The 26,758-nt window shown below is 41.3% G+C and overlaps 1 protein-coding gene across 2 annotated transcripts in view; it reads right to left on the minus strand.

The window, feature by feature from the left end:
• Positions 1-1,117: 1,117 nt before the first annotated feature.
• Positions 1,118-26,758, minus strand: part of MGC147226.S (uncharacterized protein mgc147226 S homeolog) — a 56,799-nt gene continuing 31,158 nt past the window's right edge. The window contains 4 exon segments of one of the 2 annotated variants that reach the window (NM_001127737.1): positions 1,118-1,236; positions 1,362-1,598; positions 15,806-15,923; positions 24,519-24,591. In NM_001127737.1, the coding sequence (NP_001121209.1) occupies positions 1,403-1,598; positions 15,806-15,923; positions 24,519-24,591 (387 nt within the window). In that variant the 3' untranslated portion in view covers positions 1,118-1,236; positions 1,362-1,402. 2 annotated transcript variants of the gene reach the window in all.

Raw genomic sequence — 26,758 nt, forward strand, 5'->3', positions numbered from 1 at the left:
GGAAGCCAAAACGTTGGACACCCCTGATCTAGGACAACCTATTCACATAAAAGAAAGCAAATTACCATTCTTCTCAATTCTCACCCAAACTGGCCTTCAAGCAGAGTCACCAACCTCCCACTGCTACAAGTCCACCCCAGGAGTTGGCAGACACTCAGTTTTGGAACTACTGCATTACCTTATATAATGTACATGGTATTTTGCTCTTGTTTGATTACCCACAGCACCCACACAATCTACTATAGTTATATTAATGAAAAACAGATCTGACTGGTTCATACGGGACATGAACTGGGGCAAGCCTGGTGGATGGCACTACATCTCCCTTAAATTTCCAGGACAATTTCTAAAATGACATGAGAATACAACGCAGTTGTTTCAACAATTAGATTTTATTATAGCAATATATTTCCTAGCAAAAAAAAAAAGAAACTTATTCTACTGAAACACCCCAAGCCTTTCTAGATAAAAAATTTGAGGATAATAGATCCCCTACTTGTATAAGGTAACGTAACAGTGATATAATATCCATGAATCAGAACATCTGACCAAAGCACAGTGATGAACCAGTAGCTGCTGAGGAGGGTGGTGGGGTCCTGATTAATACCCAGTTCCAATATATACATACACATATACATAATTAATGCTGTTTGCCCCTCTTAGCCCATAACATACCGATTTTTCATTACAATTTGGGGGGAAGGGTGTTATGAGTGAAAAATACACCCCATTATGTCAATTATCTGTAATATTAGATATAACTGGCACTTGTCACACTGCTCATCATGGTACATCTATAGTCCATAGACATCAATTGATAACCACTAGGAGTACAAGGAGGGTGCCTAGTGCCAGTGGAAAATGTATTTGCTGCTCTTTTACACATTGAAATACAAATATGCCTTACCTTATACATTATTACCTTTATAAGATGGAAAATAAACCTTATTATACAGAGAATACCAATTCCCTATGGTGCTGAAAATAATAACTCGCTTTGGATGTAATATGACTTTGTAGCTATTATCCAGCATTACCCAATAATGCACCTGTAAAAAAGTACAAGGAAGCAGCATTTAGCAAATGTTATTCCATTATGATAGTAATAATGCTACAGTTATAATCCTATTTTATTCCCGTAAACACAACAGCAACAGACATTTTAGGGTTTCTTTGAATCAGACATCTTGGGATTTCTTTAAATCAGATATCTTGGGGTTTCTTTGAATCAGACATCTTGGGATTTCTTTGAATCAGACATCTTGGGGATTCTTTGAATCAGACATCTTGAGGTTTCTTTGAATCAGACATCTTGGGATTTCTTTGAATCAGACATCTTGGGGTTTCTTTGAATCAGACATCTTGGGGTTTCTTTGAATGAAAAGGGACCCTTTTCTCTGTTCTACCAAAGGCTCTGGCCTCCTTCAATGACTAAATTGTGGCCTGTCATATAATCAGAGACTTCGGATGCCAAGAAGACGACGGCAGCCTGCAGGTCTGTTACTTGAGCCAATCTTCCAGCAGGAATATCGTTCAACCAACGCTGAACAAGTGGTTTTAAAGCATCCGAGTGGATGAGCGGAGTGTCGACGATGCCCCTGAAATAAGAACAAGACACATTAACAACCTTTATGTTATAGTAAATGCTCATTAGGACAAAACTGCCACCAGTGTATATTCACAGATACTGAAAACAGTATAAAACACACCAGTAAAGGGAACTAAAGTTCAGAATGAGACTAACAAAATAAGATGTGGGATTATGTACCAGTGGTGGAACTACTGGGGGTGAAAGGGGTGCAACTTCACCAGGGTTCACAACCCTTCGGGGCCCGCCGGTGGTTCACGGGCTTGCAAATTCGTCTCAATATCCGCTTCCAGAGGGGGGTGGAGGGCCCAGCACCATGGCCTGCACACGAGCCCTGTGCCAGGTAGTTATGTTACTGCCAGTCCAAGGCCACCACAGCCCTTAAAGGACATGTAAAGCCTACATTTTCCTCCCATGTATACAAATTGGGTATATCATCCCCACATCATTTGTACTGCATATACCCCCTACATTTGCCAGCACCATCACATTTTCCTAAAACAAATACCTGTCACTTACCTGACTTTTGAGTCAGGTAAGTGACAGTTGCACAAAGCATGTGCTGGGAATTAGGAGAAAAGAAGATGGGGAGATACTAGAGGCACAGATCTTCCCTGCTTAAAAAACAATTCTACACATTGTGAATTGCAAGTGCTTTTTCAAAGTCTCTCTGAGAGCCAAACTGCTTGTTTCTGGATCCATTTTCCTTGCTATTAAAGCCTATAAGAGGCTGTTGACTCTCTTCATCAATCAATCTTCTCAACACATTGCTGAGCAACAGGTATAATACACCCAACATGCTGTCATGCAGCAAATCTTAAATGAGGTGGACTGTTTAGCCCCATTTATATAAATTCCTTAGAGAGTGATACAGTTGACCAGATACACCGTGTTATCCCGTTACTACCATAGAACTAACTGGCCAAGAGCACAAATTTGGAAAGCAGAACTACACCAGGATCGGACTGGGCCGGCGGGACACCAGGAAAAAACGTGTGCATGTGAACATGCGCAGTGTAGAGTTTGCCGGACGGGAGGCCCTGAGGCAGCAGCCCCCAGGGTCCAGAGGGGGGGGGCTGAAGCAGAAGCCCCGGAGGGCCCCAGGCTCCCCAGTCAGACCCTGAACTCCACTACTGTAATTTCCAAATGAGAACAGTCACCTGTCTGTCAAGACTGTGCCAATGAATCCAGGGTCACCATCAGGCAGAACAGGGGGTACAGGTGTCCCTGGCCCAGCAGAATTTAAGTTTAAAGGAGGGCCCGGCTGGGCTGCACTTTCAACAATAGCCAGGCCCCCTTTAAGAGCATTGGCAAAGACCTGAAGCTGAAGACGAAAACTCGAAGCTGAAAGCCCAGAAGCAGAAGACCCAAAGCCCTGAACTGACAGAAGCTGCGAATGGACCAGAAGTCGAGAATGGAACCGAAAGCCGCAAAAACACCCGAAAGCTGCCGATTGGACCCGAAGAAGAGGAGAAGCTGTCAAAAGTCGGTGAATAGGTTCAAAGAAGAGAAGAATGAAGAAGACCTTTAAACACCAATGGTCTTTTTAAAAAAAAAATTCTTTAAAACCCTGGCCACCAATGGTGTTTTTTTTTAACTTTTATGGTGGACCCTGGCCACCAATGTTTTTAAAAATTTTTTATCAAAAACATAAAAAAAGAAAACAAACTTGGCCCTGATGCCAATGGTTTTTTTTTCCAACTTATACAGGGGCCCTGGCCACCAATGATTTTTAAAAAAAACTTTTATGGGAGACCCTGTGCCCTGGGGGTCCTGAACACATGATTATTTTTTTAACTTGTAGGGGGGGGGGGGCCTGACCATACATGGTTTTTTAAAAACTTTAATAAGAGACCCTGGCCCAGAAAATTTTGTTGTATGGGGCCCCATGATTCCTGATGGCGACCCTGATCGAATCCCTACAGCGGTCTCTCCATTAAAAACTAACAAACATCATTTCCATCCCCTTGGATTAATGAGAACAGGCCACAATAAACCAACACTTCAATTTTGCCCCGCTTTTATGAATTTAACTGACACTGATTGGCGATATCCTTCCTCGTCTACGTATTTATGCTTTCTGCAATCTATCATTTCTTTCGTCCGAGAACAAATATATTTACATAACTCTCCCTAACAGGAATTGCATTTAACTTCTCGGGGATGACAGTCACTAAAATCTTAACTGGCAATTCTAGTTCATTAGTGTGGCAGGAATGAAATCCAAATGTTAATAAAAATTCCAACATGCTGATAAATTAGCGCTTCTAAGGGATGTGTGACACCTTGGTTAACATATTCAACCTCAATTATATTTGCCTTCAGCACCCTGTTATCTGGAACCTTTTGCTGGCAATCAGAGGTGCCGTTTTCAACGGCCAATTTTCTAGATAATGTAGCTTATCAACACAGTGGGTAAACTTGCCAATGAAATCAGGCAGCGCTGAGCCACGCAAGCTAATTGCATGCCTTTTTTATGCATATTTACTTTCTGTCATTTCAAAGAAATCAGTGGCCCATTGAGCCACCCAGTTAGCCGGGAGAACTGACGCTTACAAATTAAAATTAGCAAACAAACTACTGATAAATATGAAATGAGCAAGTATGAAAAAAAAAGTGTCCCCCCCCTTCCACCCCTAGAACATCATCTTAATTCTAATTTAAACTATCAAGGCTCCTGTGGATAGGAGAAAGCTTCGGAGCTCAGAGACGAGGCAGACGCGGGCGGATTCTTGTTTTGTGTACAATGTCGCTGACCAGTGACTAAATTCACCTTATAAATACCAGGCAATTTATAGATAGGCTCGTTTGCTTTCAGCAAAGGTTATTGCAAGAGCATTTGCTCAATCTCGCTGATTTAAAATACAATTCAATTATTAAAGTACATGACATTTGTACAAATGTGTTTGTTACGCACTCTCTATATAGGTCATATTCAGCAGGGTCTATAACCCTTTGATGGCCAGAATGGAGTAGTGGTGTAATATTAAAACGAATCCTCTTTTTCTCTGTGTAATATGTGCTTGATTTGTATTGTCTTCATGGTGTTAGCAGGGTGGAAATGGCCATACCTGTGTAGAATGGTGGTCCCAGGCTGGCACAAACAAGACTTTCACATCACAGTTGGTGCAGTTAAAAGTGAATTTATTTCATGTTGCCTGGCACAAAATGCATAAGGCTGTTTTTGAGATGTTTTTTTCTTTAAATAAATTCACGTTTAACTGCATCAACTATGATCTGAAAGTCCAGTTTGTGCCAGCCTGCATTTGAAGATAAGAGTGATTTACAGTAAGGCTTAGAAATCAGAGGAACCCTAGAAATAAAAGAAGGGTCCCACATGGGTCAGAGGGGGAATTTAGGGTTAAATATTCCAAGGGATGGCCAAGGTTCTTAAATTAGAGTCCTGCACGGGTCCAAGTGGCCGGGCCAACCCTGCCAGGCACCCTAGGCAACCTGGCCAGCCACGGCGCTAGATGTTAGCGCGCTCGATTTGCATGCGTGAAACTGCACTTGATCACGCATGCACAAAACTGAGCTCGTACGCACATGCGAAAAAGCAAATTTATGCACAGAAATTCCAGCAGCAGCCGGGGAGAGACGGAAACTGCACTCGTGCGCGCATTCGCAGAAGCGCATTTACACACAGAAATTCCAGCAGCGGCCGGGGAGAGACGGGGTAGGCGACAGAGCAGGTGCATGCCTGTTGCCCCCCCAGCTTTGCGCCTTAGGCATGTGCCTACTCTGCCTACCCCTAGTTCCAGCCCTGGACTTATGCCCGACCAAGACCAGTTGACCCCTTACCTGACCCAATACATCCCCTACTCAGAGCCACTACCTGAGGGGCGGCATTGGGGCTGCTGCCTCAGGCAGCAGCAGCCCCTGAAATGTGCCTGTCTGCGCTTAAAAGTTTAGCTTCGGAGCGGGTCAAAAGTTGCTTTCTGCACTAGCAGAGCCGAATTTCCAGTTTAAAAAACGGCTCTTAAAGTTACAGGAGGCGGCTTTTTGCCGCCCCTTGTAACTGGCCGTTGACTGACGCCAGAGGCAGGAACGGCCCTGTTTGCCGGTATGTGACCTGGTGCAGGACTCTACCTTAAAGTGCTGTAACATCAGTTATTAAAGTGTAATAAAGTGAATTGCGTTTTTTTTTTCAAATTTTGGCATTGGCCTTCAAATTTATTTCTATGACTTTTGTTGCAGTAGGTGTTTTCCGTTTCTCCTGTTTTGCACAAACAGCTTTAAATTTTGTTTTCTAAGGCTTTTCCCAGGTTCCTCTAGAGCAGTTTCTTAAATCCTTATCCAGTTCCGTAGATCTTGGGGTTCTAAATGATGGCTGGTAGGCAGAATGAGAAGGAAACTGTAGGAACAGGCAACTGTATGAAAATATAATCAAGTTTTTTTTCTTGAAACGTTGGAAACGTGCCACTCTGCATCTTCCCGAAGAAGATTCATTTGAATTATATCCAACATAAGTCAAGCAAGTGCCAATGCACTAATGCGATAGTGTATTGACTGAGTCTTGCTAACAACCTATTAGCAATTTCTGCTCCGTGCCAACATTTCATTAAACATTTCCCTCGAACAAATAGCAGCTGTACATTTAATCTAAGGAAATTTTTATAGTAGAGCCTGCTTTTAGCTATTAACATCAGGCGCTTCCAACCAGCACCTTACTTTTGTTGAACTACATTTCCCATTATCCTCTGATGACTGGCAGCAGTTTAAAACTGTTCTGCATGCATCAGCCTATATTTTTTTAATTCACCAGGAATGAACATTTAGGGGCCGATTCACTAACTTCGAGTGAAGGATTCGAAGTAAAAAAACTTCGAATTTCGAAGTTTTTTTGGGCTACTTCGACCATCGAATGGGCTACTTCGACCTTCGACTACGACTACGACTTCGAATCGAAGGATTCGAAGTAAAAATCGTTCGACTATTCGACCATTCGAAGTACTTTTTTTTAAAAAAAAAAACTTTGACCCCCTAGTTCACCATCTAAAAGCTACCGAAGTCAATGTTAGCCTATGGGGAAGGTCCCCATAGGCTTGCCTAACTTTTTTGATCGAAGGATATATCCTGGATTCGGTGCATCCCTAAAATGCTACTTAACAAATATAAACTTGTTTGGTCTCCACAAAAATGAGGCGATTAGTCGCCAGGCGACCAAATCTCCCCAAAACGCCCTGTGTGGCCTGACCCTAAAAAGTAAGAGCAATGTAGAATCCACAATTTGACCTTATGTATAATTTAAAAGCACGATTGGATCAGAGATCTCCCCAAACGCCTTCCCTCACTCTGCGCCGGCTAAAATGAAAGAACGCCGGGGCTAGTCATACGCAGCGATTAGTTTTCCGAAGCCGCCCGAAGGAGGAAACTTTGCCGCAAAAATGAGGCGATTAGTCGCCAGGCGACCAAATCTCCTCAAAACGCCCAGTGTGGCCTGACCCTTAATAGCACAGAGTGCCACTGCCCTGAGCAAATATCACATGCAAACATTATGGGGGTTATTTATCAAAGTCTGAATTTATCTCAATATTTTCTGATACAAACGCTGATCAAAGCCGCTTGGGTATTTTAAGCTTATTTATTATTACATTTTCCTGAAAATTTGCTTTATGGGCTTTTCCGACTTCGGGGTTTAATAAATTCCAAAAAATGTGTGATTTTTTTTTAAAAGTCCAATTTTATATATAAAAAAAAAAAAAACCAAGAGTTTAGTAAATAACCCCCTATGTGTACAATTCTGTTCATACAATCGCTACATTTTTTAAATAAGCCCTTATGTGTAAACTATGAAGTATATGCTTCCCCAGCTTTAAAGAGGTGGTTCACGTTTAAGGTAACTTTTATTATGTTATAGAATGGCCAATTCTAAGCAACTTTACAATTGGTTTTCATTATTTATTTTTTTATAGTTTTATAGTTATTTGCCTTTTTCTTCTGACTCTTTGCAGCTTTCAAATGGGCGTCGCTGACCCCCTTCTAAAAAAACAAATGCTCTGTAAGGCTACAAATGTATTGTTATTGTTACTTTTTATTACTGATCCTTCTATTCAGGCCTCTCCTATACCTACTCCAGTCTCTTATTTTTAATCAATGCATGGTTGCTAGGGTAATTCGGACCCTAGTTACCAAATTGCTTAAGATGCAAATTGAAAAGCTGCTGAATAAAAAGCTAAATCACTCTCTACACCATACTAGAAGTTATCTCAAAGGTAACAGCCCCTTTAAGGTTTCCAGCCTATGATAAGTATCTGTGAGATACGAAATGCATAAGGCCATGTTCTGATGTACCAATAAACAAGTCTGCCTGGAAGACTGTCCTTTCAATGCCTGCTCCATTTACAATTCATTTTTTCTCTATGCACTGTTACCATGGATTAATATAATGAAGAGATATGATGCATGAGTCTCCCTAGGTTGGCTGGCTATGCTAATAATCTGTACATGGTCTAACTGGCTTCTAATTGATGTTAAACTGTATGAACCACCTTTTACTGTATTTAACAGTAAAAACAAAACTGTTTCTATTATTTACAGTAAATCTGCCATATTAAATAATGGCTCATTAAAATACTAGAGACTGAACCCCTCTGGCAGCGCAGGAGTTAGTTGCTTTAATGAGCAAGAGGACTCCATTATGTGAGGGAGTGACAGGCCACTTCTGCAATTAGGAGATTAATAAAAGAATATTTAATGAAGCAAATCAGCCAGGCATGATCTAGTTCAGTAATGAAACACTCACTGCAGGTAGGGACACCGCACACACAAATACACAGTCACTCGGCACAAATGAGTCTCTAGGGTTGGATAAGAGCACAGATTGTATGGAGTTTGTTACCTAAAACACCAAACCTTCAGCATTAATGTTACTCTTAGGGCAGAGACACATGGTCATATTCGGGGAGATTGTCGCCCGGCGACAAATCTCCTCTTCTTCAGGGCAACTAATCTCCCTGAACTGCCATCTCCTGCCTTCCCACCGGCTAGAATGCAAATCGCCAGCGGGATGGCACTTGGATCGGTTCATCTTCCGAAGTCGCCCAAAATTGCCTCATAAGGAAACTTCCGGTGACTTCGGAAAACAAAACGCTCCAAGTGCCATCCCGTCTGTGGTTTGCCTTTTAACCCGGCGGGAAGGCAGGAAAAGGCAGTTCAGGGAGATTAGTCTCCCCGAAAAAGAGGAAGAGATTTGTCACCGGGCGACTAATCTCAACGAATCTTACTGTGTGTCTCTGCCCTGAGGGAACTTAAAACTTTTCTTCAACTATTATTAAAAGGATACTATCAGAATGTAATATATATTTAGTGGCAGATTTATCAAAGGTCGAACTTCGAATTGATGTGAAAGGAGCAGGGCAGGTTAGGGTTGGGTGTGGGTCAGGAAAACCCTGACCCGCACATCATTAGTGGTGGATATTCGAATTAGAACTGGTTTCCCTGGCCGAGCTGCGATAAAGCTCACATTTAAATTTACATTACAGTTGGTGCTTTTAAATTCAAATTTGTGAGTTTTGACAGAAAAAAAATGCAAAAATTTACCATTTGAACCTTAATAAATCTGCCCCATAGTGTATATATAAAATATATGTATATATCACTATATAGATCAATGTTTAGACATGTTAAATGTTTGACTAAACTGACATGTTTTTATTCAAATGATATACAGGTATGGAATCCGTTATCCGGAAACCCATTATCCAGAAAGCTCAGAATTACGGAATGGCTCCCATAGACTCCATTTTATCCAAATTGTCGCTTGTACTTGATCCCAAATTAAATATAATTTATCCTTATTAATAGCAAAAACAGCCTACTGGGTTTATTTAATGTTTAACTGATTTTCTAGTAGACAAAGTATGAGGATCCAAGATCCAAATTATGGAAAGATCTGTTATTCAGAAAACCCCAGGTCTTTAACATTCTGGATAGCAGGTCCCATACCTGTATTCACCTTTATTCTGCCTCCTTCCTGTTCCTAGAGATTACCTGCCTCAGAAAAAAAGGAATGATCAGGCTTCTGTATCTAAATGGCTCATAACAGCTTGGCCAGTTAAAAATAAGATAAAGGGATGCACACATGCATTTTTTTATTGTCTGATCAACCCAGTGTTTCTTTTGTATACAAATCATCCAGCTGTCGGGGTAATATATGAGAACAAAGGGTCTTTTATTGTTAGTGAGACTGAGCTAGAATGAAATGCTAGACATCAAATACAATGATATCATGTGTGCAATGTTTTCTAGGATTCCAGTCATTGTCTTGGACCCTCTCTGTGGCTTTTTTGAGCAGTGCGTTCCAGTTCTAACCCATTCTGGTCCTGCCTCCTACCCAACCCTCAGCCAGACACGGTCACCTGCAAGTACAAAAACAGAGTAGGGTGGCAAGGAAATCTGGACTGGAATATCTTGCCTCTAGTATCTCTAATCTGGTTTTGCCTTGTGCCCTGCACCCCATCCCATACGGGGGAGGAGGGTAAAATTCCTGATTGGGAATGCCAACAATATATTGTTTTCCATAGAAGAGTGTAGACTGTATATGCTCAAAAAAGATAGAAAGGCGGCACTCCGGTTAAAAAGAATGGTGGTTTATTGCAACAGGTCATAAACCCACATCGCCTGTTTTTGGATACCAGACCAAAAGGTCTAAACACGAGACATGACCATATGTACTTATATTGACATAGGGGAGAGGAAACAGAGTTTGATAACCCTAAAATATCTTATATTAACATTAGCATAATGGTCTTGTATGTATTAATACTGGCACATTTTATGCTGCCCCCTTTTACTATCCACTTAATATACTGACCCTATGCCTATTCCAGCAGAAATGTATAATTTACTTAGGTGTTTCATAGGCCTTTTCTCAGCTTATTGCAAAAATAGCGCCCTCCGAGGTGCATTGTGGCTATTTTAACCAGTATTTTTTGGCTTTAAAAGGATTAATAAAGAGTGTTTTATGTCTAGGTAATTACATTGTTAATCTAGTACAAGATACATTGGGAAGATAATACAGGTATAGGATCCCTTATCCGGAAACCAGATATCCAGAAAGCTCCAAATTACAGAATGGCTGTCTCCCATAGACTCCATTTTATCCAAATAAGCCAAATTTTTAAAAATGATTTCCTTTTTCTCTGTAATAATAAAACAGTAGCTTGTACTTGATCCCAACTAACATATAATTAATCCTTATTCAAAGCAAAACCAGCCTATTGGCTTTATTTCATGTTTAAATGAATTTCTAGTAGACTTAAGGCATGAAGACCCAAATTACGGAAAGATACGTTTTCTTGAAAACCACAGGTCCCGAGCATTCTGGATAACAGGTCCCATACCTGTATATGTTTTCTTGTAGAGGTCGCTGTTGTATGGCCTATTTAAGGAAGTGACATGAATATACCTGAAAGCCTATGATTAAGGGAGTTGCTCCCGAAACGCGTCAGGCAATGTGGGTTTGTGATCTGTTGCAATAAACCACCATTCTTTTTAACCGGACTGCCGCCTTTCTATCTTTTTGAGCATATTTTACTACAGTGGGAACGCTGGTGGCAGAACACCCAGAAGACTACATGGTGCTGCAATAAGGAGAAAACACACGGGGTGAGTTTGGAGCGGCCTAATCCTTTTCTACTTCGTAGACTGTATACTTACAGTATAGATGACAGCCTGTCTATTTCGGAGGAAGTGCTAAAGTTGGTCATACACGGTCCAATATATGCTGCCAACAGCAGATGATGGGCTTCCCAGATCAAAAGCTGGCCAAAACATGGCCAGATATCAATCGGACAGGTTTATAAATCTCATTGGGATGAGGTCTGCATCAGCTAATTGATTTGGTCCTCATTCTGAACTCCTGTACCCCTGTCATTGAGCTCCAATTGTTGGGCCTTACTGCCCACAATTGGATCAGCCCGATATCGGCCACCTCAAGATGGGCATATCAGGGAGAGATCCACTTGTTTGGCCACCTCGTCAAAAGGGTGTATGGTCAGTTTAAGCCTCCTTAAAACTGGCCACCTTTTAGTGCAAAAAAAGAGTAGGGTGGCAGTGAAAGCCCCAGTAAAAACCCTGACCCAACAAAAAAATTATAAAAATCTGTACTCATACTTGTTGAATCAATAAGAACCACCTTCTTTGCTAGTCACTCATCTACCCACCACCTGGGCAAGCAAACACTTGGGCAGTCTCAGCTAAATCATTTCTTTATTTAACTAGAAAAATTGTCAGCTGAAACTGCCCAAGAAGTCTACTTGTCCCTGTTGTGGGTAGACTACCGCTGGTTGGGAACAGGTTGGCATGGATGGGGTGAGACTAATCTCCCCAAACTGCCTTCCCGTTTGCTAGAATGTAAATCGCCGTTGGGTTGGCCCTCGGATTGCTTTGACTTTGCGTTCCGAGTGCCATCCTGCCAGTGATTTACAATCTAGCAGGCAGATCGGGGAGATTAGTCGCCCAAAGTAGAAGCGATTTGTCGCTGGGCGACTAATCTCCCGAAATAGTAGTGTGTGTCTCTGCCCTAACTGTTTCCAACTCCAGCTGCAGGGACAAAGATCATGGAGCCAGATTTAAACAGATAAACTGGGATTCTGTTTGGAGGATTGTTTTGCTGTAGCCACTGTTTCTGCAGAGTTGGAGAAAGTTTGTATTAAACAATACAAAAACTATAAAATCCACATTAGATTACATGACAACACAGGACCCAGTGCAGTCCAGTATATTCTGATTATTAATCAGTCTTGCTGTATCGGCTTCTGATATTATTTGACTTGTGCTGTTTTTGTCATTTATGATGATACCTAAGCAGCCCAGACCACACTGAGCATGTGCACAGTCTTGGTCTTGCAAAGATGTATAACAAAGTTACAAGATGGTGACCCCCTGTGGCCAACTTTGAAAGCATAAATTATTTGTTTGATTAGGCTTGTGGTGCAGTAAGTTTATGTTTAGTATACAAAATACAGCATTTCTAGCCTTATTCTATTTTAGACTTTACTTCCCCTTTAAATCCAACACCCACTGTCCCTTGACAGCTGGCAAGCAGGCTGAACATCCCTCTAAATTATATATCACCCTATTCATAAAGGAAATTGAAATTTTAAATGAAAGTGTTTATTCACATCTCCTGTGCTATAAAATTAATCGTTTAAACTTGCTACAAAATAGAAGAATGGGGAAAGAAATGACTTTGTGTAGGCAGTGCTGTAGCTGAAACTGCTGCTCCTATTAAGCCATAAACATCTCATTGTTTATTACCTGCTGTAATTATTCCCGGTGTGATATCAATAAAATGGAGTTATGAAGCATGATGAGGCGGCCGCCTTGGAAGTATTTTACTCATGACTCGCTGGACACTGTACTTATAATGTACATAAAGTATAATTTTTTGAAAACTTGTCATGGTTATAAAAAGCAAATCATCCTTCAAAGTTTGAGCAATTGGCACAACATTAAGCCAATAAAGGGATTTAGTTTAGTTGGCCTTTACAGTATGTTAATAACTCAGTAAGGGCAGGTGATTAGGTCACATTAAAGGGATTCTGTCATGGTTTTTATGATATAGTTTTTATGTCTAAATGACACTGTTTACACTGCAAATAATTCACTCTACAATATAAAATTTCATTCCTAACCCAACAAGTGTATTTTTTAGTTGTAATATTGGTGTGTAGGTGCATCTCAGGTCATTTTGCCTGGTCATGTGCTTTCAGAAAGAGCCAGCACTTTAGGATGGAACTGCTTTCTGGCAGGCTGTTGTTCCTCCTACTCAATGTAACTGAATGTGTCTCAGAGGGACATGGATTTTTACTATTGAGTGCTGTTCTTAGATCTACCACGGAGCTGTTATCTGGTTACCTTCCGATAGCAGTAAAGAGTGACGGAAGTTTATCAGAGCACAAGTCACATGACTGGGGGCACCTGGAAAACTGACAATATGTCTATCCTCTTGTCAGATTTCAAAATTAAATTTAAAAAAATACATTTGCTCTTTTGAAAAACAGAGCAGCACTATTAGCTGATGCATTTTTTGAAAAAAAAAAACACATTTTCCCATGGCACTATCCCTTGAAAGAAATGGTTGTTGGACGTTCTAGCAGCTCGAACTCTTTGAAGGTCTAAACTTTGGTCAGGGATCTTAGTGACGTTTCAGATATAGGAAAAATATTGTGATGTTTTACTGCTAATAAAATGAATTTAATGAGCAGAGAAGAGGCACCTCTGGTCAGTTCTAAGCAGAGTAATATCACAAGATGTAGCTTTTATCACTAAATTATATTTTTTTAGTTGCCTGTAGCCCCATCACTAGTGATTGGAGAATAAATTTGGCAGGTGCAAATTTGTGGTAAATGTATACGTTTCGCCGCCGGTGAATAAATTCATGAAACTGTCAAGAAAATTAGCCGGTGAAAAATCTGCCGCGTCAAACAAATTTGGATGCGCATCAGAATAGTCGTGCGCATAAAAAATTTTGCGCGTCCAAACTATTCAGACGCCCATTGACTTTAATGCATTTGGACAAAATAAGCGCCCGTATAAAAATTGTCACAGGCATTTAATTGAAGCCCAATGACTTCATTGCGTTTCACAGATTTTTCATATAGGCGGGGACGAAATATTGGACAACTGATAAAACCCAATAAACATAAATTGAAAGTCAAAAACCCGATAACCAGTACAGGAACATTTGCATGTAGAAATTGTGGATATTGTAACGGTATTATACCGGGTAATACAGTTACACATCCACAACAAGGCACTAAACATAAAATCAAAGGGTTCTTTACATGTGATAGTGCAGATGTCATCTACTGCATTAAGTGCCCCTGTGGTTTAGCTTATATAGGACAGACATCCAGACAATTCAAAATAAGATTAAACAAACATAAATCTGTAATTCGAAATTACCACCTTTCTTCTGTAACAAAAAGCGTGGATACAAAGTTGAAAAGAGAGGCCGGAAAATATAAAAAAGAAACTTGGCTAACTAAACATTTTTTTGATCGTGGCCATCGTGTTGCCCAAATCCGTTGGCAGATCCTTGAAAAAGTTGTTGCAAAACAGGGGCAAAATAAAAAAAGATTATTATTACAGAGAGAATGCTTTTGGATTTGGCTTTTGGAATCGAGGTATCCAAAGGGTCTTAATGAGGAATTCAATGTGTCCTGTTTTTTTATAAAATATTAATTGGTCTTTATTTCTCTTGCAGATCAAAAATTGAAAAATTGTTTGTAATTCCGGCACAGGGACAGGTATTCTTTCTTGATTATTCCCTTTTATATATAGGGTAAGACAAACCTTCTAACTTTTGTAACTTGTGTAACTATTTATGTTTATTATGAATGTTTTTTTTTAGGTACTTCACTTTTGCAACAAATTGGACACTTGACTATTTTGTTACAATTTATCTTTGTCACTGAACACTGGACTATTTATTAGGAAATCATCAATTTTGAGATTATTTCATGGACTATGAATGTTTTAAATTTTTTACCAAGTTAAATGCTTTTTGCACCTGATAATTAAGTTAATCACTTAACTATAAATTGTACTTTTGCACAGTGATCCACCATGCTTGAGAAAGGGGTGTGGCCCCGAAACGTTGCACCGCACCTACGCATTAAAAATTTGTGGTTTAACCAGCAACAAGATTCTTGTGTGCAAGTGTGTTTCTATTCGGATTCATTTGGCCAGGCACAAGGATTCGGCTGAATCTGAATCCTGCTGAAAAAGGCCGAATCCCGAACTGAATCCTGGATTTGGTAGTGGAGTAACTATAGAGGAAGCAGACCCCGCGGTCTTGGGGGCCCGGGGAAAAGGGGGGTCGGGACCTTGGGGTCAGTTTTCTCTATAGCTTGGGGTCAGGCACGAATGCACTTGAACGGGTGGGAGAGCCGGGAAGCTGCTCCCTGCAGTCGGCACCGGGCCCCTTTAATGATTTTTCACCAGGGCAGGGGGTAGAGCCAACGGAGGCTACTCCCTTCCCACCCAGCTGGGGGAGGAGTTTGAGCCGGCGGCAGCTGTTCCCTTCCCGCCCGCTTCAACAATTTTTCACGCGGGGGGGAGCCAGCGTAAGCTCCTCCCTTCAGTCAGCATCGGACCCCTCCAAAGATTTTTTGCAGGGGGGCCCAGGTCAGAGTTGTTACGCCGCTGAGTGCATCCCTAATTATTAATTATATTAAAAAAAAAATGTTTTTGCACAATGATACTTACGGTGATATGCAGTTAACCCTTACTCCTCTGTCAATCCATTCTGTTCCCAAAGTCTGAGTCAACTTCACCACCCCGGCTTTGGATGTGTTGTACGCTAACTGCTTCTGGGGGTGAGGGACTGAAAGAAAAGAATGAAACAGTAGGACATGGTCTGTTGCAGAGAACATTACTATAAATCATACTGAAAGAGAACAGTGTGTGTGATCAGTACACTTTCTAGGTACTCAGTACATTTTACATACACAGTAATATTTTATTGCTGTTCCTAGTGGAGCTGGTTCTGTTGCCCTCTGAATTGTAAACGCTCTGGTACTATTATTGTCCACAGTAAGGCTCTAGCTACATTAAATCTCAAAGCCGGTAACACAGATTGCACAAAAAGCACCTGCAAAGACACACAAATCCTTGCAGAGTGGCTGGAATGAAACTCAGGACCCCAGTGATAATCACTGAAACAGGCTGCTGCCCTTTCAGTTCATACAAGTACAAATAATGATGTTGTATAATAATGGATACACGCTTTTAGAATTCATTATGGGGACATCCAGTCTCAAAGCATTTTCTTTCCAAGGTTTGAGACCCCAAGCAAAACGTCCTTCCTTGAAACAGGCCCTGAGCGGCGCTTGGCTAAACTCACAATTCAGTAGATGAAAAGCCTCATCCAGCTGCCTGTGGCTTATCAGGAGGTTCATTCAGTGTTTTCACGAGGCTCATTTAAGCCGTCACAGGAGATGTTTATTCTGAGAGGCAGCTTAGTGTATGGAAAATAAGCCTCTGGAGGAGCGTGCTGTTAGCACGGAGAAAGCGAAGTCCATGTAATTGTTTTTTATGAGAAAGGCATCTGAACGGAAAACTCGATCATATCCATGGAAAGCAGGGATGGCAAATACAGCTGTTGTAGAAATTAAACGGAAGGTAGAATAGCACGCTACATCAATATCCTACATTTAAAAGGATTTGCTATTAGGTTATATATCACAACAGTCAACATTCTAAAGGAAAACTCTACCCTGTTAATTAGTGATTTATTCTCCAGGTGCGAAATTGTGGCGAATTCCCACCGGCGAATAAATACGCGAAACTGCCGCGAAAATATGCAGACAATTTAAAGCACGCCCATTGACTTTAATGCAATTGGACAACATTGGCGCACATCAAATTGCCACAAATTTTTCGGCAAAGTGAAACAGGACAAATTCACCCATCACTACTGTTAATTTCAAAATTTTAAATTAAAATTCTCTAATTCCCGCTTAGAATTTGTAATTACATGATGGTCCAAAGCAAGAAATGTTCAAGCATAGGGATGGGCGAATTTGACCCGTTTCGTCAAAAATTCGCCGCCGGCGAAATTTTGCCGACACCCATTAAAGTCTGCGGGCGTCACAAATTTTTTTTTTTTTTTTGACGCACGTCTTTTTTTTACGCACAATGCCATACAAGTCTATGGGCGTCATTTCTGCAGCGAAAACATTTGCCTATCCCTAAAGCATATATGCAATGGGGTGTAACTAGATACCTACAGGCCTTGCTATAGACTAGTAACTAAGTCATCTGAAATTTGGGCCTCCCCGTCTACTAGAGGCTTCTGCCCCATGGTGGTTTATTGCAGTTCAGTATTGGTTCTAGCTGCCACTCAGCTTAAAGAAAGAGTTTCGGGCACAGGTGTATTTTAATACATTAGTTGGGACTTTAAAGCTTCCTTGATGGTCCTACTCGAGTTTCTGAGCAAAGGGTAAGTGAACATGGTTCCACCACTCAGTTGTACATAATGCACATAATGCATGTTGTTGTTGTTGTATCTCCTGAGTACAAAAAGTAAGTAGACACAGTTCTACCACTCAGTCACATATAAGTCTACAGCTCAGTCACATTATCGATAGGGGTTTAAATGTTTTAAATGTTTTCAAATACACTTCAATATTTAGTACAGAGTAGGTAGTGTAGGAGGCTAAATGAGATGCCTGGAGGCAATTTGTGAGCGCATATATTTTGTAATATTTAACTAACACCAATTTTTGTAAATCGTATTTAATGTAATTGACTCAGGCTGAATTTATGTGCTGGCAAAATAATAGTTGCATATCATTTGTAGCAGTTGGTCAACTCTTGAAGGTAGGTTAGTCCAAGCACTGTACAAATTGAGGCCGGTCAAAGCTATAGAGAGAGAGTGCACTCATGATTTCTCTTTGTCTCACCCCTTGGTGTCCAACCCCACAATGTGCAATGGGCATCCCTGTTGCACCCCCGTTAGACCACCAGGTACTTTCCTCACACTATCCCATTATAAGTAAGCCTTTATACAAATACTTCTGAGCACTTAAAGGGATACTGTCATGGAAAAACATGTTTTTTCCAAAACACATCAGTTAATAGTGCTGATCCAGCAGAATTCTGCACTGAAATCCATTTCTCAAAAGAGCAAACAGATTTTTTTATATTCAATTTTGAAATCTGACATGGGGCTAGACATTTTGTAAGTTTCCCAGCAGCCCCAGTCATGTGACTTGTGTCTGCCCTTTAGGATGGAATTACTTTCTGGCAGGCTGTTATTTCTCCTACTAAATGTAACTGAATGTGTCTCAGTGGGACTTAGCTTTTACTATTTAGTGTTGTTCTTAGATCTTCCAGGGAGCTGTTATCTTGTGTTAGAGAGTTGCTATCTTGTTACCTTCCCATTGTTCTGTTGTTAGGCTGCTGGGGGGGGAAGGGAGGGGGCGATATCACTCCAACTTGCAGTACAGCAGTAAAGAGTGATTGAAGTTTATCAGAGCACATGACTGGAGGCAGCTGGGAAATTGGCAATATGTCTAGCCCCATATCAGATTTCAATATTGAATATAACAAAATCTGTTTGCTCTTTTGAAAAATGGATTTCAGTGCAGAATTCTGCTGGAGCAGCACTATTAACTGATGTGTTTGCAAAAAAACATGTTTTCCCATGACAGTATCCCTTTAAGCATAATTAGGCTTGCTGGTGTATCCCTTGGTTCAGACGCCTCAAGTGTAGACACTGGCTTCATGTTGGGCATCACTGCCCTAAAAGCAAATTTGTATTTTACATCTACTCCCAAACTGTGTGACAACGGAGAACCTGGGAAGGTCAGAATTCCACTGAAGAATAAGGATTTACTATTTCAGCTAACACACTGTGAAAACAGACTTTGCCACCGCCGGATCATGTGCTGAATTTGAAGCGATCAAACCGTGTCGTGTCTGTGTATACACTGACAACAAACAAACTGAGATCTGTGAGAACGTGAAAGCCTGTTATTTGTTCAAACGCCTGTGACGGCCGTGGGACAGATGATTGCTCGTACTCTCTCTGTTGTATCTTGCAAACACGCTTGTGCTTTATCTAATACACGGCTTTCTTCTGTAGCGTCTCACATCAATCCCCGCCGCGCCGGATCACAAACAAGCCATCTTTGTGCCTCAGATCAAATCTTCCAGGTCTTGTGAAGGTTTCATTGAATAAAAAGAGAACTCAATGCAACGGAGAATTTGCTAAATGACTGAAAATTACTCTCGCCAGTTAAAACGGTGACAGGAAAATCATCTGGTTCGTACAAGAGTTCCACCCCTTAACTGCAAACACAAAAGAGCTTTCACATTTTGAAGCGTTTGACTCTGATCCACCATTTAACCTTTAGCACCTGCCATTTTGTTTTTACACAGACGCCATCTTGTTCATAAGGACCATATCTGCATGGGTTCTTTCCAATATATGTAGGCAGTAATCCCCAACTAGTAGCTCGTGAGTAGCATGTTGCTCTCCCACCCCTTGAATGTTGCTCCCAGTGGCCTCAAAGCAGGTGATTATTTTTGAATTCTAGGCTTGGTAGGTTTACAATCCACAAAGGGGCTACCAAATGGCCAATCACAGCACTTATTTGGCAGCCCAAGAACATTTTTTCATGCATGTGTTGCTCCCCAACTCCTTTTACTTGTGAATGTTGCTCACGGGTTTTAAAAGGTTGTAGATCCTTGATGTAGAGGAACACACACATTATTCTATGATATATTGGTTACTTTAATGCCATTAATGCTCTGTAGTTTTTGTTTTATTGGTATTGGTATCAGCCATAGTTCCTCGAATATGCAGGTCACATTTGCCCCAAATCTCACCCTAACTGATCTTAAAACTAAGCTTTCAGGATTATATGGGAGAGGTAAGAAGCTTTTCTCCTCAAACCTCACCCTACCTGTCATTTTGGTTGATCACCTCTTTGTATTTTGCAGAGTAGCTGAAAGCTCTTTTTATAGTCTCATATATTCTTACCTTCCCTAAAAGCCTTGGTGGGTGTTGAAAGTTGTAGTTTCAAAGGAGCATACAATCCCCTATAGCAGGGATCCCCAACCTTTTGAACCCGTGAGCAACATTCAGAACTAAAAGGAGTTGGGGAGCAACACTAGCATGAAAAATGTTCTTGGGGTGCCAAGTAAGTGCTGTGATTGCCATTTGGTAGCCCTTATGTGGATTGCCAACCTACATTGAGGCTCTGGTTGGCAGTGCCACTGTTTTTTATGCACCAAAACTTGCTTCCAAGCCTGGAATTCAAAAATAAGCAGCTGCTTTGAGGCCACTGGGAGCAACATCCAAGGGGTAGGGAAGCAACATGTTGCTCACGAGCTACTGGTTGGGGATCACTGCGGCCTATAGCCTATTTATATACAGTATCGTTTAGAAGAGTTGAACTTGATAATGCTTATATGGTGCTGACTGGTACCTGATCACTTAAGTATGTATGTAGTTGTGGCCTTTTCAGTTCTTAGTATGGACCTGATAAAAACATGAAGTGATGGTGGCCTCAAACAATATAACATTACAATCAAGATTAGGTGCTAAGTATTAAGAGTACAAGAAGTAGTAGGGTCCTTCTCCATTAACACTCCCAATCTGTCTACGCCAGCGGTGGACTAAACTCAGACACATTTTTTTGGCCTCTGGGCCAACAATTGCATCACATTGAGGCCAAGATAGATAGACAATGGCTAGATAGTTTTGGTTAAATCAATAGGCAACATGGGCTTGTTCATGGTCAGCTTAGCTCTTTTGTTGCTCAATTAAGTCAATAGGCAACATGGGCTTGCACATGGCCAGTTTAGCTCTATTGTTTGTTAGAGTCAGTGATTATAACAACCAGCAGGTGACTTGAATGCTTGTCTTGGTTATACATGGAGCACAGGACTTTTTTTTATTTTTTTAATAGACGTGTCTCCAAGCAAGTCCATAGGTAAATATGTCAACCACAACATGTGGCACACCAAGGAAAAGGTCCCAATTTGTCAATAAAAATGGCTCCATCTGTACTAGGATTGTCTCCATATACCACCATTCAACATCTAATGATCACATTCTGCGTTTAATCATTATTTTTTTACATTCCTGCAACTTTGAAGCATTAACAAGCAAGTTTATTTAAAATGTCCAAAATAATGACATTTAAAATAAAAAATCTAATCTAATTATGACTCATTTTATAGCCCCTGTTCTGATTATTTAAAATCAAATCCTGTTTTTAATTATAAATAGGGCAGGTGGCGCGGACACTTAACCAAGGACTCGTAACACAATTATAAATGCATTTTTGAAGAAACGTTTATAGTTTGTTCTGCAATAAAGCGAGCAGAATGCTGTCTAATGTCACACTGGGCACAGTAAAAATAAACGTTATTCCCAAGAAAATAAAAAAGCCTGCATATTTCTATAACACTCAGCAGATGGACGTAATATTAACGTCGCGGTTTTCAGTTGTACTTTTATAGCTACTGGATTTTCTTGTCTAACTTGGCAGCCCCGAGCCCCGTTTGATTTTTGGATTTGGACAATACTGAAACAGATGTCCAGACCAATAAAACAAATTCCTGAAGGGCTATGCTTAATTTGTGTAATTGATCAATTTTTATTCCACAGGCCTCGGAACACCAGCCTTCCAGATTAGCTCAGCAGTAGGGATTTCACTCCATATGCTTTAATGGTTTATTGGCACTTTGACGACACTGCTGATACAGCAAAGGCCTAGTCAAGACACCTGTTGGCAACCTTAATGAAATGTAACAACTGGCAGGACATTCTGGAATAAAGTGAAAATTACTAGACAAATATTGCACATACTTCTCACTTAATGCACCAGATTTGCATGCTCAACAACTTTCCAGGGGTGTTTGAGACAGACGGGAGAGAAGTTCAGACATCCTTCAACAGTCAAAGTGTCCTTTGTTTTTAGAAGATCTGGATATCTTGCTCCATGAGAAAGAACAATATCATAAAGGAGCCAAGGGAATTCTAGACTAGGCTTCCACAAATAAGGGGTCACAGTTGTCCATTTCTTTTCTGGGGGCTTTACTAAGCTTCTTGTCTAGACCCATGGCAAGCCAGCACCAGATTTTCATGTTCAACAACTTTCCAGGGGTGTTTGAGACAGACGGGGAGAAAAGTTCAGTCATTCTTTAACAGTCAATGTGTCCTTTGCTTTTAGAAGATCTGGATATCTTTCTCCATGAGAAAGAACAATATCATAAAGGAGCAAAGGGAAATTCTACACTAGGCATAAACAAATAAGCTGGCACTATTGTCCATTTTTTTTCTGGGGGCTTTACTAAGCTTCTTGTCTAGACCCATGGCAAGCCAGCACCAGATATGCATGTTCAACAACTTTCCAGGGGTGTTTGAGACAGATGGGAGAAAAGTTCAGTCATCCTTTAACAGTGAAAGTGTCCTTTGCTTTTAGAAGATCTAGATATCTTGCTCCATGAGAAAGAACAATATCATAAAGGAACCGAGGGAATTCTAGACTAGGCTTCCACAAATAAGGGGGCATGGTTGTCCATTACTTTTCTGGCGGCTTTACTAAGCTTCTTGTCTAGACCCATGGCAAGCCAGCACCAGATTTGCATGTTCAACAACTTTCCATGGATGTTTGAGACATACCGGGAGAAGTTCAGTCATCCTTCAACAGTCAAAGTGTCCTTTGCTTTTAGAAGGAACATTATCATAAAGGAGCAAAGGGGAATTCTACACCATCCTCTGTCTTTTTTCAAGCCACTGGCTTGAAAAAAGACAGAGGACGGTCTGAAACGTTGCCAAATGTTTGGGGTCAGAGACCATGTCCTAATAAAGGCATTTTAAGAAATGAAATTACTGACTGTTGCTGTCAATATCTAATATGGTTTGACTGAATGGATGGAAGGTGGAAGCTGTTGGACGTGCACCAAGTTAAAGCAATTTGGAAGTTAAGGGTGAGAAACTTAGGTACCAATATCATAGTATTCAGAGTATTCAATCATGTATTATATGCTTTATGGTGAATTTGGAGAGCTAATATTCACAGGACCATATCCTGTTCTATACGCAGGCAATAGATCCTGCTCAGAATATCATTTCCAGTTCAGTTCTCTGGCTGGGGGATTACAATACTCATGACAATTGTTGTACGACTAGCTTAGTAATTACAGATAACAGTTGTATTGCCATGGCAGGGACAGTTTTAAGACAAGACAGCCAAGGCATTTGTCTTGTCATTTCAGCCTCAAAGCAGAAAATATAAAGCAGAAAATATAAAGCACAAAATATAAAGCACAAAATGACACATTCTTTTACTGCGCAACAAGAGCAACATTTTTGTTTTTTAATTTATATAAAGGAGGAATGTCTGCTCCCCTCCAGCTATGGCAAGCCTCTAAAGGTGAATGTAGCCTTATAAGACTTGTTTGATTGCTAAGACCTTAGCTGCCAGATTGATAAAACTGCAAACTGGAGGGCTGTTGAATAAAAATCTAAATAACTCAAAAACTACAAATAATAAAAAATAAAAACCAATGGCAAAGAATATCACTCTCTACATTAGTGATCCCCAACCAGTAGCTCGTGAGTAACATGTTCCTCTCTTACCCCTTGGATGTTGCTCCCAGTGGCCTCAAAGCAGGTGATTATTTTTGAATTGCAGGCTTGGAGGCAAGTTTTGGTTGTAGAAAAACCAGGTGCACTGCCAAACAGAGCCTTAATGTAGGTTGACAAGCCACATAGGGGCTACCAAATGGCCAATCACAGCACTTATTTGGCTGTGAACATTTTCCATAATAGTGATGCTCCCCAACTCCTTTTACTTCTGAATGTTGCTCACGGGTTCAAAAAGCTGGGGATCCCTGCACTACACCATACTAAAAGTTAATTTAAAGGTGAACAACCCCTTTAACATGATCCTAAGCTCCCGACTTGACTGCCAAAATATATGGTTAGCACGTCTACCTTGCAGAGTTGGGTCCTAAATTCAATCCAAGCCAGTGCACAATGTCTGCAAGGAGTTTGTATATTCTCTGTGTTCATTCCTCCAGGCAGGTTAAATGGATCCTGATGTAACAGACCCTAGTTTGTTTATGATTGTAAGCTCCACTGGGGCAAGGATCAATATAAATTATATCTAATCTCTATAAAGTGCTGCTGTCATATGGCGTTGTGATTGGTTTACACAACAAAACTTGGCCTGCTCGGAGCTGTTGCATCGATATACTTATCGCATCGGATCATACAGGTGTGGAACTGTGTGACAAGTCTTTAAAAAAAGCCATAAGTGTTTGCTAATATATTTTTGACCTGATACAAAGTGTCAGTGATTTACCACTTCCCAATACATGCTTAATTAAATCAGATGGCATGATTACTAATTAAACTAAGAGTTCCAAAGCACAACTGTCAAGACTCATCACTTACCTATTAAACTTGCCATAGACGCTGTATTAATTATCTTGCCATATCCTTGACTCAGCATTACGCGGCCCGCAGCCTACGGAGACAATTAAAAGGGTCATCGTCCCTCCCTTTTTTTTGGTGGGTTGACAGAGTATGACACGATAATGAACAGCTCTTGCCTCTAAACACAAAATTTTTAGCACTGAGCTCAGAACCAAAAAAAAAATGAAAGAAAAAAACCCCACTGATAACAACCTAGAGAAGTGGTGTTGATTGCTTTTTTTTTTTTTTTTTTTAAAAAAAAGGGGGGGCATTACATCTCTTTGATTTTGGCAGCAGGCATCTATACATTATTCAATGGAAACCCGAAATCTTTAATTAATTAGCAGTTTCCGTTTGTTAATCCTAATTAATGATTAAGAAATAGCACAGAAAGGCCACGCTTCAAAGGCTATTCAAAGCATTCATTTACTTTGCATCTGAGAAGTATTTCAGTTGTAGTTCTCTGTTGCTTCTAAAAGGGCCCTCGGTCATTTTTGGATTTTCCCACTTAAGAAAACACTGCAAAACAGGCCCGGACTGGCAATCTGTGGGTTCTGGCAAATACCAGAGGGGCTGCTATAAGGTGCCATAGAAAGTTACTATTTAGTGGGCTGGTGGGGGCTGTTTAGGCCTCTGTGTGGGCTAATTGGGCCTCTGTGTACCTGAAATGCCACGGCCTATTTTAATTCTCAGACCTTCTGCAAAATATAAGTATTCTAATGGGCTGTATCCGTTGGAGATCATAACTCGACTGTGGGTATATGACAGTAACATATGGGAGAAATTACAAAAAATATATAAATGTTCTTTTTGTTTTTTTCTAAACACTTTATAGCTCCAACTATCGAAGTAATATCATTGTCAGGAAACATTTAGTGGAAAAAAATCAGAGCGAGGGCCGGATTTTTTTTTTGGGGCCCCTAGGCCGGCTATAGTTTTTCTGCTCCGCCATCCCTCGTGCGCAAGCGCGCATGTACGAATGGACACTCGCACACTTCACTTGAACCTATCTGCGGATCTGAGGACTGCACGCACTCGGTAAGAACATGTATGCAATTTTCCATGTGTGTGGTACTCAGTGCATTTGCAGATGGTGCAGCTGGGGTGGCATGCCGCCCCTGAAATCGTGCCTCCCTAGTCCCGGGCCTTTGTGGCCTTGCCACAAATCCAGCCCTGGAGAGAGAGAGAATAATATAAGCTTTATTTATATAAAAATGTAAGGAGATAAGAAGGGGATTCCAAGGAACAAGGTTGGAGATCTTTTTGTAATTTGGATCGTCATACCTTAAGTCTACTAGAAAATCTCATAAACCCAATAGGCTGGTTTTGCTTCCAATAAGGATTAACAGCACTGGGCCAAGCCGACCAGGCGCCCTAGGCCAGAAGGGAGAGGAGAGCATCGGAAAGGGAGGGAATTGAGCTTCAGAAGGGTGGGGAGAGAGAGAGAGCACCGGAGGGGAAAGAGAGCAGGAGGGGAGGAGAGAGAGCATTGGAAGGGGAGGGGAGAGAGCACCGGAGGGGAGGCGAGAGAGCAGGAGGGGAGGGGAGAGAGCACCGGAGGGGAGGCGAGAGAGAGCAGGAGGGGAGGAGAGAGAGCATCAGAAGGGAGGAGAGGGTAGAGAGCAGGAGGCAAGAGGAGAGAGCAGTGGAGGGGAGAGATCACCGGAGGGGAAAGGAGAAAGCACTGGAGGGGAGAGAGAGCCAAAGGGGAGGGGAGAGAGAGCCAGAGGGGAGGGGAGAGAGCCTCGGAAATGAGGGGAGAGAGCATTGGAGGGTAGAGGAGAGAGCAGAAGGGTATGGGGAGAGAGTGCTGGAGGGGAGGGAGGCAGGGGAAAACAGAAAACATGGACTAGGGGCAGGCCCAGACTGGCAATCTGTGGATTCTGGCAAATGCCAGAGGGGCTGCTGTGCGGCTCCATAGAAAGTTACCATATAGTGGGCTGGTAGGGGTCTGTTTGGGCCTCTGTGTACTTGGAATTACAGGGCCTATTTTGACTCCCAGTCCAGGCCTGACTAGGGGTAGGCAGAAGACAGGTACCTTCCCAGCGCCCCCCTTTCGTTGTACCCTAGGCGGCTGCCTTTTCTGCCTACCTTTTGTTCTGGCCCTGAGGATCAATATAGTTTAGTTTGGATCAAGTACAAGCTACTGTTTTATTATTACAGAGAAGGATATCATTTCTAAAAATTTGGACTATTTGGATAAAATATGCAATTTCTGT

This window comes from Xenopus laevis, chromosome 4S (assembly GCF_017654675.1).
Source record: "Xenopus laevis strain J_2021 chromosome 4S, Xenopus_laevis_v10.1, whole genome shotgun sequence".
NCBI classification, from domain to species: Eukaryota; Metazoa; Chordata; class Amphibia; order Anura; family Pipidae; genus Xenopus; species Xenopus laevis.